The 18,365-nt window shown below is 35.8% G+C and overlaps 1 protein-coding gene across 1 annotated transcript in view; it reads left to right on the top strand.

The window, feature by feature from the left end:
* Positions 1-18,365, top strand: part of MMS22L (MMS22 like, DNA repair protein) — a 121,694-nt gene that overhangs the window by 88,225 nt on the left and 15,104 nt on the right. Inside the window, exons 15-20 of the mRNA XM_008705015.2 lie at positions 1,724-1,874; positions 3,800-3,951; positions 4,792-4,934; positions 10,050-10,209; positions 14,661-14,830; positions 17,517-17,728. Coding sequence (XP_008703237.2) covers positions 1,724-1,874; positions 3,800-3,951; positions 4,792-4,934; positions 10,050-10,209; positions 14,661-14,830; positions 17,517-17,728 — 988 coding nt within the window. The remainder of the gene's footprint in view (positions 1-1,723; positions 1,875-3,799; positions 3,952-4,791; positions 4,935-10,049; positions 10,210-14,660; positions 14,831-17,516; positions 17,729-18,365) is intronic.

The following is an 18,365-nucleotide window of genomic DNA, read 5'->3' as shown; positions in this document are numbered from 1 at the left end:
GGGGGGAAAGAGTCTCTTGTGTTTTAATGCCCAAGAGAAATGGAATTCCTATGAAGGATTTGGTCTCAGATCATGTGTAGTAGCAGAAGAGAAGGCAGAGGATATGCCCAGGTGGAGGCGTCTGGGTAGATGTGGAAGGAGCTTGTGGTAGTTCTCTGCTGATGTTTCTCATTTCTCTGTGAAGTAGTAAGGCCATCAGCTGAAAGTGAGGATGGAAAGGAGGTACTGGCTGATGATGGAGAGAGAAAAGAAGGTATGCAGTAGTCCCCCAGGAGAATAAAAGTCTGAATGGACTGGAGAAATGTAGTAGGAATGCTGGCCAGCTCCAAGGTCCAACTTAACGTTTGTAGTTATAAATGTGAAGTGAGAATCGCCAGCCATTTATACTGGCGTAGGTGCGTGTGGAGAGAAGACCAAGAGTTGGAATGAAACAGATGCTTTTTTCCAGACAAGTACAACAAATCAAGTAAGAAGGGAGCTGACAGTATACACAAACGAGTTTAACAGTGGACCGTGCAGTCAAGCTGCCTAAAAAGGGAAAGAGGAGGCATGAAGGTAGTGAGGGACAGGGAAAAAGTTGTAGGATCAATGAATTGTATAGGTCCTGGTGGAATCAGATAGTTGTGGGGAGTTGGGTACCTAGAGCCAGAAAGTGGGGTCCTGGAAGTGGAAATTATGGGGAGAATGTGCTTATTGGTAATGGCAGAATCTCTCAGTATTAGCATGGGAGCGAATGGCTGAAATAGAATGGAAGATAGATTCACTGAGAAGGGGAGTTCAAGGAACTCAGAGGCCAGGATATTAGAAGAAAAGCCATCAAGGATTATGACAAGAGCGCCTCTAGAGAGGATGTTGTTAGTGAGCTACAGTCTTAAAGGAATGAGGGGAGGTGAACTAGGTAGCACAAGGTGAACGCTACAAGGAGAGTTAGTGGCTGGTATCTGATGACATGAGAGTCAAACCTGGAGGTTTTCAGGAGGAGGAAAGGGAGAATGCTCTAGAAGCATCCGTGGGACCAAGAAACAAGCTCTCCCGTCTATAGCTCAAATGTAGGAGAAGGGTGGGAGAATACACAGCCACCATTTGAGAGAGCTGCGTAGGAGCCAGTGCTTCATAAGCAATTTACTCACAAACATAAATTAATATAATGCAAATTAAGTTGGGGAATTCCCAGGAAATCACAAAATAAAGTATATTTGTTTAACGTGGTTAACTAAGGAATTCTAGTTCCTGGGCTTAGTGGGTCCTGAAGGAAGTGGAGTGCGTGCCACTGATTATAGGAGGTTGTTGTTTAATAGACGACTAGCCAGTGTCTAGGTAAGACTGAAGTCTTCTCTGTGGCAGATGGCAAGTACATTAGCTTGATTGGAGAAAAGGAGATGCTAGAAATACTTTTTTAAATGGGTTTTTTGAGTAAGAGAGGCACATGAGCAGAAACGTCAGGTGTAGAATTTGGAATTTGAGGAAACCATTATAGATTTGATCACGATAATGCTCAAATGGGTTATTCTAGACCCATTCTTGGAGATCTAAACGATCAGTACCGAAATTTCTTTGGCAACAGGAATTTAATTTAGTTTTTGCTTTTTGTTAGTTCTGCATTTCTAAATGTGACATTTTATTATTGAGTGCTGAATTCTTTTTATCACTATTGATATAATTTGGGGAAGGGGAATAGTTTTAAAAAATTCTTCACCATAAATTTCTTTCATTTTAAATCTAGATTTTACTCTGCTTGCAATGGACATGCCCAGCACAGCTCCGTCAGATCTTCAGCCTCAGCCAGTTATATCAGTGATGCAACTTTTTGGTTGGGATGATATCATCTGGCCCCAAGTTGTAGCAAGATACTTAAGTCATTGCCTACAAAATAGGTAAGTGACTTGATTTCAGGTATGCACGTTAGGAGAAACTCATGATTGATCAGTACACTAGGAAAGTAAGAATTCACAAGTAAAAACTGATCTTATTACATAAATTCTCTCTCAGGTGGTTTTTTGCTTTTGGATGTATTAGTGTTTGACAGTGGCAGTATCCAGCTCAAAAAAAAAACAAAAAACAAAAAAAAATCTTGCTGCTTAAGCCCTTTTACAAAACTGTTTTTGTAGGACTGCCTTATTCCATCTGAAATGACCTTTCTATACTCACATTTGTGAAAGAAATTATGCAATTAATATTGCTGGTTCTGTAAGATACTAGTATATTATTGTATTTTTAGATTCAATGATAGCTTTCCCTTTCACAGTTAGATTTTTAAAGACTTGTCTCTTAACTTGTACAGTTATGAACAAGACACTTCATTACCCTGAACATTGGTTTCCTTATCTGTGTCTCCTGCTGTGTTACATAACAGATCTGAGGAACCCCAATAGAAAAAACACACCATAAAGTTAAAATAGAAATAGTGTAATCAGGAAGATTTGAAGAAGAATATCAAGATGAGGGAAAATAAAATGAATACTCAAACCTAAGAGACCCCCATAGCTTCTTTCCAAGCTGCCAGTCAGTGAGAAGGGGGATGCAGTTGGTGAGGTTGTTCTCATAAAAAAGCTCACCAAGCAGACGTTAAGTCACCTTCTCACTGGCTTTCAGTCCTAAAGTAAGGGAGTTCGACTTCAACTGGATTATTTTTAGAATCTCTTCTAGCTTGAGAATTCTGTAATAACAAACATTATTAGTATTTATTAAATACTTTTAAAACTATCTGCTGAAACTAATTTATTTGTTTAGTTGCTGAAACTAATTTAGTTTAAAAAATAATATTTGGCATATAATAACAGTTGAAGAAATTGATATGTAAAGATGTTTTAGGAAGGTTGTGTAGATAATACATGACGAACCTGCGTTCTGCACTGTGTGCTTTTTGTGGCAATTTATGTCCAAAGTTTTTCAAAACAGCATTTTTTTAAAAGATTTTATTTATTTGAGAGACACAGCATGCAATAGAGAGCGTACAAGTTGGGGGAGGGGCAGAGGGAGAGGGAGAGCGGGGAACCCGACGTGGGACTCAGTCTCAGGACCGTGAGATCGTGACCTGAGCCAAAGGCAGACGCAACCTACTGAACCACCCAGGTGCCCCACAAAACATTATTTTTAGAGTTATGACTTATATGTATTATTTAACTTTTTGAATTTACCCAGCACTTTATAGTTAGCTTAAGACCACCCTCATCCTTTCTACCCCCTGATTATAAAATGGGTAGATAGCAGATTTAGCCAGGCCTTTGGCTTCATAGAAAGATTTTATTTTTCAGTTGTTACTTTGGAATTCTTTGATAATGACCGCCCATGGGTTGGGGTAGCAGGAAAGAAAGGAATGGGAATGGGATTGGTTAGAAGACCCACATAGAAATATACTTTGTCTTTAACTTTTTTCTTATATAAATGATCATGACTTCTGCTCTTTTTATTTTACTCTAACGGCCACAATTTTTTTTCTGCTTGCCACTTCATTATCATCTCACCTCGCTAGTTATTAGCCCCTTCCTTGATTTTCCCACTTCAACCTTATTCTCTCTTCCCTCTTTCCCTTGGCATAACCCTACACGTCTGCCACCAGTGGTAAAAGGAAAATTAAAAATTAGAAGATTATAGATGAAAGCAAGAATATGTAAAATTTCTCTTCGGGTATATCTGTAGTGTTTATTTTCAACAGTGCCTATCTGCATTAATATGTGTAAAATAAGGGAGGCCAATAAGTGGGGTATGTTAGAATGTGTTCCTTCGTTTCTTAATCTCTGTACTCAGGGAACATATTGTCAGGTTTTGGTTTTTAATATCCATCAACTTATTTTTACAGCATGTTATGTGAAGCACTTTCTCATACAGGCTGTGTATCTTTTCAAGCCTTAACTGTAAGATCATGGATTCGTTGCGTTTTGCAAATGTACATAAACAGCCTCTATGTGCCTGATGATTTATTCATTGATATAAATCCTGGACAGGCCGTTGGTAAGTATCTCACACATTTTGCTTTCTAGATATCTCAGTATGTTTAAGATTTCCTGTTTTGTCACACAAATTAATAGAAAAAGGTACAAAATATATTTATAATAGTGTATAAAATATGCTTGTAATATATATAAATAGTAACTTATTTCCTTTTGCAGCCCGTTCCTTTTTCTTGATATTTTCCTGTTACCATATATGACAAATTTCTCTCCTGTAAAGATAAAAGAATTTGTTTCCTTAGAAGCCAGGAACAAAAACTTACTCTCCGGTGACAAGCTATTTTTTTACCTTAAAGAAACTGATCACACAAAAAAAGTAGAACTATAAAGTAAATAACCAGATATCACACTGTTAACACCATAAAAAGAAAAGTATCCAATTAATTCTCTCCCATTTTATATTAGATATTTTACCTCTCTTCTGCTTTACTATTATTAATCGCAGAGTGATACGTGTACTTTATATGTTTTTAAAATACCCATACAGCTTTGGTTGTCTATAGGATGTGCCTTTTCATAAAGCTGTTCTTTATGGCCGTTTATAAATCACACAAAGGCTAGACTGAAAAAAATGCTTCAAATTTACTTTGATATCTTATTGCATCATTTAGCTTTACATGAATAAGTTTTGGGGCTAGAACATTCACAAGTGTATGTTTGTTTGGTTTTAAACAAAACCTTTCCTTAGAGACTTAACTGAAAATTTTTAATCATGGGAAATTTGAATTTAAAAAAAAAAAAAGGGTGTTATGAATGCTGCATTCCCTACTCTCATCCATATATATGTGTAATATAAATAGATATAATAAACATAAATATTATGTTATTTTTATCTTAACAGAAAAAGAGTACTTGGAACAGTTGGCTGAACTGACAAGGTTGCTATTTAAACTCTCAGAAGTAAAGAATATTTTCTCAAAGGCTCAAGTTGAATATTTATCCAGTCCAGAAGACCCTACAAAAGCACTTGTTCTATTTTTTGAGGTATTTTTCATTTATTAGTATAATTGTCCAAATCAGTTATAATTATTTTTTCACAAAAACTTGAAGTATTTATGAAGTTTTTCTGTAAAATGAATTATTTTAAATTGAATCATATTATTGTCTTCCTGCTATTATAAAATTCTGAAGGAATAAAAATGTGACTGTTTAGTACAATTCAATCTTAAGGACAGCAGAAGAATTACATTTAATGAAAAATAATGACTGAAGAATGCTACATAATAGGGGCACCTGGATGATTCAGTCCATTAAGTGGCCAGCTCGTGATTTCAGCTCAGGTCATGATCTCAGGGTCATGAGATCAAGGCCCACGTCAGACTCCACCCTCAGCAAGGAGTCTGCTTGAGATTCTTTCTCCCTCTCCCTCTGCCCACCCCCCATGCTCATGCTCGCTTTCTCTAAGGAAATAAATAAAATATTTAAATTTTTTAAAAAAGAATACTACATAATACCCTCACATTAAGGCTTCTGTCAATTGTAGGAATGTCTTATTGCTGAAATTGCTGGATAGCAATATTCTGCAGATATTTGGGAACTAGATTGCCTTGTACATGGTCCCATAATAGTTCCAACTTAATGTTTACCACCCTGTAGCAAACAGTAAATTTTACAGTAAGATTTTATTGCATTTAGCATAAGCACCAGCTGTTTCATATCATTATGGTTGGGGCTTTAAAATCCAATCCATTTGTTTAGTTTTGTCTCCATAAGAGTCCCTTTCAACATTTGACTTTTAATTATTAATTTTGCAGGAATTTCTGTTATGTGGTATTCTTTGCTTTACAGCCTTGTTGAAGTTGTTAACGTGTTTAGATTAGTGTTTTTGTAAGCTATTCACAATAAAAGTTGGTTTATTTTCCCTCAAAGTGTTTGGTATTAATGTCAATGAAAATAAATACAACCTATAGGCTCTTCCTATAAATGTGAATTCTTCCATTGGTTTCCATTAAGTTAAAAGTACAATTGTATGACAATTAGTGATATCATATTAATCCTAAAAATATTTAGTAATACTTTATGCAGCTATAAAATAGACATTTCTTTTAAGCCTTTTATTTAGTAGTTGATTGAATCTTAACCTGTACTTGAACACTTCTGCTAGGACCCATACTGGACCAGAAAGGGAGGTAGAAGTCATTTATTTCACTAATAGTTTTCAGAGACTCTACTAATTTAAGCCAGTTTAAATTAATTGTTCTTTCATCACTCAGTAAATAATAGTTGTTAGCTAAAAGCTAGATAGTATTATGCTAGGATTTCTTAAGGATTTGAAAAACCAAAAGAAGTAGCCTCTTGATCGTAGAGAACTTACTTGTCTGAGAATACAAGATAAGCACAGAGGTTAAAATAATAAGACAGTGTATGCTAAGTGCCAGTTAGTTGTTAGATCATTCAGTAGGTTAATAATTCAGAACATCTTGGTCTAAGAAGTTTGGATTTTCTCCTGTGAACAGTATGAAGGCTTTATAAATTTTTAAGTAGGTCTGATTTGATCAAGTGACTTTTTAAGAAAATTAGTAACAGTAGAGTAGATTAAAGGTGCAGAAGATCTGTTGGCCAGAAACAAGTTAGATTTAGAAGGAATTGAAAATTGAATCATGGGATTTTTGAAGGGATGTGAAATAAATACTGTGTTTAACCAGAAGAATGATGATACCTTAAGAAGAAATGGGAGCATCATGGTTTACGGTGAGGGAGAAGTAGGTGAGGAGTTCAGTTTTAAACTGGTTTAGTTTGAGATTGTGTGAGGAGTCACCAAGATCATTCCCAAGTGCTATATGATTTGCTAGGAGGACTTAGACCTCAGCATATAGTTGTACTCACAACTATGACTTATTGCAATGGAAGAATCCAGAGCACAGTCAGCAAAGAAAAAAGGTACATAAGGTGAAGCCTGGAGACACCAGGTACGGCTTCCAGCGGTCCTCTCCCAGGAGCTGCACTGGACATGCTTAATTCTTCCAGAGAGGAATTGTGACAACACATCTGGAATGCTGTCTGCCAGGAAAACTCATTAGTGACTCAGTGCCTACGTTTTTTAATGGGGACTGGTCATGTAGGTCCTCTTTGCCTAGCACTTAGAAAATTCCAGACTCCCAGAATGGAGGCAGATATTCAGCATAAACTACATTGTTTCCACAAAGAGTTTTGGCTCAGTGAGCCATTCTTATCAGGAAATGGTAGGAAAAACCTAAGGCCCCATTTGCCAGCCAAGGGCCAGGCTTATAAGTAGGCCTTTTTAAAAATAGCAAGTCTAGGGCCTATTATGTTAACTCTTCCCTGCACAGAAATGATAGTATGGCATGTAAATAGTGAGAGAAATCCCTGAGATAGTCTGAGAAATACATGTCTTATAGTCTAAGGAAATGAAGGCTAAACACAAAAGAAATACTGAGATCTAGAACAGTGTGTAGATCTCAAAGGTGTTTCATAGACCTCTGGAGGTTACTAATACCTTTCCAGGAATTTTACAAGCTCAAAAGTGTATTGACATTTGCACAAATAGTGCAAAAACTTTAGCACAAATCAATACCATGGTCCAAGATTATATTATCATTTTTGCTGCCATGCAGTCATAGGGAAAAAAAGATCCAGTTTCATTTAAGAATATCTTTATGAAGCAGTAAAATTACTAATTTTACTGAATTTTGACCCTTGAGTACATGTCCTTTAATGTCCTGTGCATGACAATGGGAAATGTACTTAAAGCACGTCTGCTGCATATAAAGCGAGGTGGCTGACTATAAATAAACAGCACTTGTGTGATAATTTGAGTTACAAGCTGACCTGACTGCTTTTATCTTGAAATAACAACTAACACAGTATGGTTATTCAGACTTGGGTATTTGGCAGACATTTTCTCAGAAATGTATGAAATGAGTATCACTTCAAAAAAAAAAAATGACAGTGTTTGTTGCTAATGACATAATTTGAGCTTTTAAGAAAATTAGAATTTTGGAAAACTTGTATTTGCCATTATGTGCTTGAGAGCTTCATGATACTTAAAGACTTCTGATGACACTGGTGGTAGTATTAACAAATATAATTTTTTTAATGAATAATGAAATGTGTCCACATTGGGAAGATGTATAACTCAGTGAGCCAGAATTTTCCAAATGACCAAACGGGCTTTTTAAAAGTATGCATGGGTATTAATACATTCATTCAAAGAGCAAAATAGATCAGTGGTTTTTAATGTAGCCAGAGTACAGAACATTTGTTGACATGGTTTTGAATGCCATAATACAATTAACCTTTAAGAAATACCACTTGTCAAGTTTTGGTGTAATATCAGAGAGGAATTCCCACAGTTATCTGAAAAATCTATTAAAATACTTTTTTCTCTTCCAGTTACATATATGTGTGAGATTGAATTGTTTTCTTCTGCAACAGATTTTATGCAGAAACATCTAAGAGACTCTAGCTGTCTTCTATTCAGCCAGAAATTAAAGAGATTTGCAAAAATGTAAACATTATCACTAATTCTTATTTGTTTTGGAAAATAAAGCTGTTTTCCATAAAAAGATTTTACTCTGTTAACATATCATGCTTATTATTTTTAAAAGAACTAATAAATAATTTTAATGTTCTCTTTTCATTTCTTACATGGTAAATATCAACAGGTATAACCCAAATAATAAACACCCTAAGATCCTCAGCTTTTAAGTGTATAAAAGGGAACTGAGAAGTTTGAGAACATCTGGTCTAGGAAAAGAAACATAGAGAACCAAGCGTAAAAAGCTAAATCGAAAAAAAGATTCATCAAGTCTATATTTTGTTGCTATTTTCATCATCCACCTCACAGTCAGTCACTCCAGGTCATAGATTCCTTATCTTTTCCTCCATTCTGTGTTTTATTATCAATATGACTAAATTTAATATCACCTTGAATAACTTATCCTAATCCCTCATTTCAGAGCTTCTCCCCAGGTCTTTGGGTGCTCTTCGCTCCTGCTCTACTTCATGACCCACCCCAATGACTAAACCTAAGTGATCCTGTGGCATCACTTGGATTATCTGAGAGCTCTTTGACTATCACCACTTGTGCCTCCAGCTCTCCAAGTGACCTCACATGACCTTCCACTTCCCTTTCTCCAAGTGCAGCATCCTCTCAAGGTCTCACTTCTTCCCTATCCACCTTAATTAGACCCCTTGGGGACCTCACTGCAGCTATACTCTTACCATCATCCCTCCAGTCTTCCATCTTGGTTCTTCTGGTTCTACCTGCAAACCTTCAACCGTGGATTGGTGCAACCACTTGCTTTCTCTTCTTTGTCTTACCTGCTGAGAGCTGCAGAAGCAAAATCACATAACTATGTATATTGGTGCTTATATATAGTTATATGTATATATACTCAGCCTTATAATTTAGGTCATTGAAATCCACTGTAAGTAAGTCTCCAATAATGGTTTGAAAACTTTACTTCTCTTCTCTAACCTCCCAACCCATCTCTAGCCAGTCTGCTCTTGATTCTTTTTGTGACTGCTCACCTCTTGCTTATTCTCACCTTTCTTTATTTTTTTTAATCTCCCTTGCTCTTCCCATTTCACCTTCTCTCACTGCCTCACCTCACATTTCTTCCTATCACCTGTCACCATTTTGCCATCTGTCCCCATTGTGCCTCATCATTTTTCCTCTGAGAAAAATTAACATCTAATTAATGGCTTATAAAGAAAATTCTGAGGGAAAAGATCAATTTATATCACACAACTGAACATTATAGAGGTCTTACATGTAAGAATTAAATATTACATACAAACCTCGTTTGTAGGTTTTCCTTATAGGAATTTGGGGATTGTAATTGCCAGTTGTATACTAGGATATTTGGAAGGCTTGACATGATTTGATAAAACTTCTTTTATATCGGTTCCATTGATTTTTTTTTATTCTTTTAACCTTTTATTTTAATTATAAAAGGTGAGACTTAATTCTTTCCACTGGCATTTTTTAACTGCTGTGAATATTTATTGGAAAGGTAAGGATGTACACTTAAGAACGTAGGGGGGTGTATGTGGAGAGAGAAATTTTCTTTATTTCTCGAAGTCAGTATTGTGTAAAACTTGGAAATCTAAATCATGTTTTTCCTTTTTTTATAGGCTGTTGGTATTACTTACGGGAATCTGCAGAAACTTTCTGATAAATCTGCCATGGTCACAAAGTCCTTAGAATACCTTGGTGAAATATTAAAATATATAAAACCTTATTTGGGAAAAAAAATTTGCAGTGCCGGGCTGCAACTGACTTATAGGATGATGGGTATGTACTTCTAACATTATTAAAACTTCCTTAGGTTGAACCTATAGTATCATGATAGATAGGAATATATTAATACACTGGCTAAATCACTGTTCTCCGTACAATCATAAGAATAATTTGAAAGACAACAATTTAGCTCATGGCTTTCTACTAGTGTAACCCTATCTTGCCCCACCTCCTTTCAGAACTCTTCTTGTTATGCTTGTGTTAATATTAAAATTAATTATGACCAAAACAGAAAATATCCTGATACCAGTTTGCTGTCAGTAGTCTGTTGTGAATCACTCACATTGTGAATACCTGGATAATTAAAATTGACTTTCTTTTTTTAATGCTTATCTGTGCTTTGTTAGAATTTAAAATATCAGGAAACCATCACTGCCTTCTATTTTTCTGGTCTGCTCCGTATGAAGGAAAAGAATTTATTACAGCACTAGAGATATTTATGCTTGAAATCTTGCTTCTCACAATACTATGTTTTCTCCTTTCAGAAAGAAATCTTTGTCTGTGCTTGTGCTATAACAACACAATTCATCCTTGAGGGAGTCAGTAATCTGAATACCTTTGTTCACTAAAGCCATGTTACTAACCAAAAATAGGAACTGGATAAAGGGAAATGAGAAGTATTTCCTTAGAAGTTTTTATACAGAATTTAAGGGGTTTTTTTTGCTCTTTTTAGTTTGTTGTTTGTTTTTTGTTTTTTGTTTTTTGTTTTTTTTTTTTTAATTTCTCTGTGGCCTAAACCTTATATCTGCTCCCTTTGATCTTGTGAACATCTGAATAAACCTGATTTGGGCTGTCTGAAACCTTTTATCTTTGTTGTGAAAGATAAAGGAGAATGCAAAAATGTGTAAATATGGATGATGTGGAATGCAGTGAAAGCTATAGTAGCAATACAATCTTCATTTTAGAGAAAAACATAAGTGATAATTTATTATAAATTTAACATAGTAAAATGTAGATGAGTAAGTATTTCGGCACTCAGCCGTATAATTTATTAGTCTCTGTAAGATTTTTGCCAAGCTAAATGTATGATTTCAGGATATATCTTTATTTTTACAAAATATATGATAGTCATAACTGCAAAATCATATTCAGATTGGTGATATGTAGACCCAGGATAAAGTTCTCCTTACGAAGAGTTGAGGACCTTCTTTGTTTTGTTACATGGTTGCGTTTTGACTTACTGGAAGGTAGATCTGTATTCTTTCCTTATGTCTAAATCTCAGAGACTGGGAATAGAATATATTTGTACAGTGTTCCTCATTTGTGCATTAAAAATTAAGAACAGATAATTTACTGTCTTCTGTATGTAAAAGGCTCAGAACAAAATGGAGGAGGAGCAAGTATAAACTTTTGGGGGTTCAGGCGTTCTTTAAGTGTGTGGGTTGGGGATATCATATTCACTTGAGGGCAAGAGTTAACCACAGAAACTGTGTTTTACACAGTTTACACAGTGAAACTGTGTTTTACTTATCTGGCCAGTTCCTAACTGAGGACACCTCTGCTGTCCACTTACAAGAGTGCTAGTGAAAGGTGCAAACTATTGATAAAATCACACTTAAGATTAAGACATCTGGGGTCTTAATTGTAACTCAGTAATTTCTGAGAAAAATTGATTCATGAGTAGTATCTTCAACTTTCTCTTTTTATCATTTTTTTGGTTTTTCTCTTTATATCTCTTACTTTTCCATCACATGTTTTTCTATTGGTCATTCTTCTCTCCTCATTCTTCCTTTGTCTTTGTAATTGAAATTCTACCCATGACCCTCAGTGCCCAATCCAGATATTCCACATTTTCCACACTCCCAGGTAGACTTGGTCTCCCTGATTATGCTTCATCTGTCCATCTCTTATGACATGTTTCATAGCTTGCCAGCTTTTATAATTATTTGTGTACTTGGCACACCCCTACTATATTTTAAATTCACTCATGATAGTGGCCATATCTTTTGAACTTTTTATTCCCATTGTCATGTTGTATTTTGAACAAATAAAAACATTTCCTGAGTTATATATTTGGCGCTGCATTGGAAATTGGGGATACATCAGTTGAAGAGCTTCACCAGTGTGGGAGATGGCATATACTAAATAAATGTTTCTGGAATATAATTATTTTATAAACCTAGCTGACAGTACATAATGTATCTTTTAATGTTCCTAAATGAGCAAAATTACTTTCTAACTATAAATACATTTTTAAATGCCTATTGTAATGATCCCAATCCTCTTTTTTTTTTAAGGCATAGTATATGCATAGAGTAGAAAATAAGTAAACGCATAAGAACTCTTAAATAGTGTAGCTCTCTTCCAGTTGTACAAGTATGTTCCCCACAATTTTTTTATATTTTCAGCATCATCAGTTACATAAATGATATGTTTGTAGCCAGGAAAAAGACAATTTATTACAAAGCTACATTATGTATTTAAACCTTGCTCAAAGTTTTTTACTTAAAAATTTTTTTTCTCTGCATTTTTTTAAAAGTTTTATTTATTTGAGAGCAAGCACGAGAAAGAGAACACAAGCGGGGGACGGGCAGAGGGAGAGGGAGAAGCAGACTCCCTGCTGAGCAGAGATCCCAATATGGGGCTTGATCCCAGGACCCCAGGAAAGGGGTCTGAAAGCAGATGCCCAACCGACTGAGCCACCCAGACCCCCCTGTCTTTGCATTTTTAATACTACACATTTAAATGTTCCTTACTGAAACTTAAAAAAGCTGGAGTTCTGGGGGTGCCTGGGTGGCTCAGTCGGTTGAGCATCTGACTCTTAATTTTGGCTCAGGTCATGATCTCAGGGTCTTGGGATCAAGCCCCACGTCGGGCTCCAAGCTCAGCATGGAGTCTGCATGAGATTCTCTCTTCCTCTGCCCTCCCACCTCCATGCTTGCAACCGTGCTCACGCTCTCTCTTTCCTCTCAAATAAATAAATAAATCTTTAAAAAAAAAAAAAACTAGGGTTCTGATTTGGCAGTAAAACAAATGGATTGCCTCTGCCTTCTGTGAACTTCTAAAACTTAAGATCTTCAGCAAAGTGTTTTAACCATTGCAGAAGATGAAATACAAGGGTAGATGATAGCATTTTTGGTTGGAAGGCCCTTGCTCTTTATAAGTCAATTCCTGTGTGACACCTAAGAGTGATATGAATCATTTCAAATGTCAGTGGTGATGGCAGTTCCCTTTACGGGTATATTAATGTTAGTTAGAATGTGAGTTCTTCTTACATTGCTGTCATTCACCAGTTTTCCACCTACTGGAAAAATGAGGAGCAAGCCAACGTTATTTAAAATACTGCTAAGTGAGCATTGTGTTTCTTTATGATTGATTATTGTATTTCCTTTTACAACAGAAGATTAATGTTGCTGTTTTCATGTTCTTAGAAGTGATTATTGGTTGGGCTTTTTTCTTTTAACATCAATATACTCTTGTATAAGCATATTTTTGTTTTCCTTCAGAGCTTGAATTTTAAACTTTTGTTTTATGGAAATGGCTTTGAATTTTATCATCTCCTCTGCTTTCTAAGATGGAATAAAATATAAAAGTTTATGCAGTTATGTACCACTGCGCCACTTGGGCAAGCGCTTAATGATCTCCTTTTAAATTTGTTTTTTCAGTAAAGACCTGAGTAGCAGAAATACACTCTAAATGGGAACAGGATATCTGCTCTTAATTACTTTACTAAACAAAGGGTGCTCATTTGCTTAGTTCCTCTCTCATCAAATGTAGCAACTGACTCCTAGCTTGAAGGAAATCATAATATATTTTGTGTAGTGAGGATGTCTGCTTCTTTTCTTTCAGAATCAAAATTTAAACTCACTGTGTATATTAAACAATTGAAAGTTATAAAAAGTGAAGTTCAGGGAGGTTAAGTGATTGCTTCAAGGAACAGCTAATCCTTTTTTCCTACTTTAACAATTAAATATAGTTATATCTTTTTGTGTTGCAAACTGGGTTAAGACGGCCTATAAAATTTTATGTAAGATAAAGGTATCAAAAAAGTAAATGTGGAGAAGTAGCATGATGAAGGCTAGGGAGAGGGAGCACACACATAAAAGCATAATGCATGGTCTTCCAGAGTTCTTAAAGTTGGGTTATAAATTTGCTTCTGAGTTTCCTAGCAGCCAAAGCAAAAAGAGAGATTGGATTAATTACAACATGTGATCTGTATATTCATGTAATGTGTAGCCAAATCACATGGTGTGTTTGAGTGTATATGTATTAAATGCCAGTTGCTTAGGAAATGTACGTTTTTTCTTAGCCCACAATTCTGAGAGAAATTTGTCTCTAGTGAAATATACGACGTGACATCAGTCTTTTGACTCCTAATACGTGTTTCTCTCTATTGCCTACTTTAACTTGGTCCTATGTGCTTTAAATATAAATTTTATGGTGGAATGGCAAAACTTCCTGTTTAGAAGGTAACCATACCTGCTGTTACTCCTCTTCTTTGTCAGGAATTCTTGTTAAATCATGGGCACAGATCTTTGCCACCTCTAAAGCGCAAAAACTACTCTTCCGGATCATAGATTGTTTACTGCTGCCACACACCGTGCTACAGCAGGAGAAGGAGCTGCCTGCACCTATGTTGACTGCAATTCAAAAGAGTCTTCCTCTGTATCTCCAGGTATAGTAAGTGTGGCTGCTTGCAAGTTTCAAAGAAAAAAAAAAAAAAAGAAACTTTGCCTTAAATCAATATCCTAACTGCAGATTTGAAAACCATCCATTGTCATCTCAATGTATGTGTGTACATGTGGCACTTCCATTGAACAAGCTTTAAATTCCTATTGTGTTTGGCTGTGAAAACAAGGATGGAAGAGGTAAAATCTCCCAAGAAGCAATTAAAGTTGAGACAGGAGGCTGACTAGCATAGACACAGTAGTGTGCTCCATATTTGCTTTCGAGGCCTCAGCTATCCACCAGCCAGACAGCAATAAAGAGATGTGAGGGAAGATACTGTAAAGGAGATGAGTTATAAAGGAGCAGAGTGGGTAAGAGTTGAAGGACCAGTCCTGTCAGAGGGAATAGAAGGTAAAAGGCATGAGCTTTAAGAAAGTGTGGCACGCTGGGGAAGAGCAAATAATTCTGTTGTGGTTGGACATTCATCTAGGAGGAGCCATATACTGGAAGGCTCAAAATGTGCTACACTAGGAAGTTTGGACTTGTTATTTTACGTGGGGATTTGAATGCGTTGTTGATGGATTTTTGATGGATTTTGAATAGGGGAGTGGGAATGACATATCATATTTACATTTTAGAAAGGTGATGCTGGTGGCAACATCTAAGATGGTTGGTGTGGGAGTTATGTTGGAGACTTGGAAGGCAGTGAGTAGTTCATTATCTGAAGGTTTTGAACGAATCCAGTGGGTATAGAACTCACACAGCAGACTGCAAAAACATTTAGGAGGTCTGATTAAAAATACTTGTGGAATGAATGCTGTGGAGCAACAGAAAGACATAGAATACTTCCTAGATTCCAGAGTGGCTGCTTATGCAGATAGTAGTGTTGCTAACTAACATGGGCAATTCTGGAGATGTTGGGATGAAGGTAATAATTGATTTCTGAACAGCTTTCATTTGAGATGCTGTGCATTATCTAGGTAGGCACTTGGAAATATTGATCTGTCATTCAGGGGAAAGCAGAGTTGGAAGCGTACTTTGTTAGTCATTAGTGTCTCATACTGAAGATAAGTGCTTCTTAATTTGGGGTTCAGCAAGGGAAGCTTGAGGAAGAAGGGGAGAACAGAATGTGATTAGGTAATAAGCAGTCTTTTCCAGAGATGGATTTTTTAAAACAGATTTTTACAGTTTCTAAGAAATTTTAAGTTGCCTTTTTAATTTTGTTTTGGTAATAACATAATAAAGCTTAGTGTTGTCTGCTGGCAGAAAGATAAAGTGTTGCCAATCAGGGAATGTGGGTGGGAAGGAATCTTGGGCAGTGGGAGAGTCTGAAAAGCGTGTTTTCTGTGGCCCTCTTAAGTCAAAATAGTACAACCAGAATTTGTATTAGGGGCATCTGGCTGGCTCAGTTGGTACAGCATGGGACTCCTGATCTCAAGGTTGTGAGTTCAAGCCCCATGTTGGGTGTGGAGCCCAATTTAAAAAAACAAAACAAAAAAAAAAACTTATGAACTTTGTAAGTGGTTAATTGAAAAAATTGGTAAAGCAGAATTGACTTAGAGCTATACCTTTAATTTCTTAAAGGTACTCAGCTGTCGTCTTCAGAGTTTTCAGAACATATCCATGTATTACTTCATCATCTTCTAATAACGTGCTTGAAGAAACTGGGCAGAGGGGTGTTCATTGCTTTTTTTTTTTCGCCTGTCATTGTTTGATAGTGTCTTAACAGCTCTATTACTTTTATCACAAATAATCTTTCATTTATAGCTAGAATAGAGAAACATTTCTAATTATTTCTCTAGGAAAACACGTTGCTAATCACGAAGTACCTAACTATAAATGACCTTTTAGCACAAATCATTCCTCTGATTTGTGATCGTGTTGGTGACTGTCTGTATTTAGTAACATTGGCAGAAAAAAATTTCTATTTCTCAGGGTATTGGTTTCATTGTTTGTAAGTATCAAATACTGTAATCCACATGAAGTATTTTGTTAACTTTGTTAATTTCTATACAAATGGAAGGGATTAAATCAACAGAACTCTTAACTTCTCTAAACCTCAGTTTCCCCAACTATAAAATCGGAGATGTGATAATACCAACTCAATGTTTTTTTGAGAAACTTTAATGGAATAAAGAATATAAAGCACATGGCACAGTGCCTGACATATGAAACTCTTAAAGTAGTCATTAATCAGAGTTGTACTCTTCTGTATTTCTCCTTCTGTCAATTTTTTTTTTTAATTTATCACATTTCTTACCATGGAAGATTTTTAGTATAAATGCTGTAGTGTCACTCAGATAAATGACAAGTACCTACATTAAAAAAAAAGACTTAAAAATGTATTTTATTACTTTGAAATTACACACAAATGTAGTTGATGAGTGTGGTGGTCACGTTCTCTGGGTATGAGAGGAAGAAGGAAGCTCCCTTTGTCTTCTTGCACTTCTCCCTGCTTCATCTGCATACACCCCGAAGGCACACACATTTGGTTAGATACCACCCCATAGGCGTCACCCAAGCTCAGCAACTCCCTGAGCCTCATATTAACATCATTTGTTGGTGTTGGGCCGTGTCTTTGTTGATTGTGGTTAAATTACACATTCTGACATGAATATTAATGCTAGGGACTAAATTAATAAGTTTCTCAATATATTTTTTTTAACTTTGCCTTTTTCTTTTTTCTCCTGTAGGGCATGTGTATCGTGTGTGGTCAGTCTCAAAATCCAAATGCCTATTTGAACCAGTTACTAGGGAGTGTTATTGAGCAGTACATTGGGAGGTTTCTTCCAGCTTCACCGCATGGTTCAGGTCTCGGACAACACCCTGTTTTGTTGGCATTGAGAAACTCCGCCGCTGTTCCACCGATCTCACCTCTAAAGAAATGCATCGTGCAAGTCATAAGGTACATCAAATATTAAAAACAAGTGGTATTTACAATGTATTAATCTTTCTTAAAAAGTAACAAAGCATCCCCAAAGTACTGGCAACCCTTAGATGCTGGTAGTTTAGAAACTTTTCTTTTCCCTGAGAAACACTGTCTTAAGAATTTACTAAAATGACTTTTGCTCATGGCAGCTGGGTCAGTGCTCTTTAAATTGCTTGTTTTCTCTTCGTAGCTATTATCTTCCTTGTATATGTCCTAAAGATACATATTTTCTCAGTTCTTATCAGAGAAACAGTAAGTGTATTTTCTATAGAAAACACACTATTTATATTTTTTAAAGAGAACTGAACTCAGTGAAAAAATGAATGCTAATATGAAAAAGGAAGCACTAAGAAGTCCTGTTTTGTTAGTTTCCTCTCTGTCTTAATAACTTCATTTTATTATTAGATGCATAAATGAAACCTCCTAGGTTTTCTGCTACCTTTTAACTGCAACAATAGAAGATTCAGTAATAGAAATTATTTTTTCTTTGTCTTCATGGAGTATTTCTCTTCATATGAAATTAGTTTTTAAACTTTAAGATGCTATGGTGATAGATAGGCATACCTTGTTTTATTGTACTTCACAGATACTGTTTTTTACAAATTGAAGGTTT

This window comes from Ursus maritimus, unplaced genomic scaffold (assembly GCF_017311325.1).
Source record: "Ursus maritimus isolate PB19 unplaced genomic scaffold, ASM1731132v1 scaffold_13, whole genome shotgun sequence".
Lineage (NCBI taxonomy): Eukaryota > Metazoa > Chordata > Mammalia > Carnivora > Ursidae > Ursus > Ursus maritimus.
This window is presented reverse-complemented; position numbering and strand designations above follow the sequence as displayed.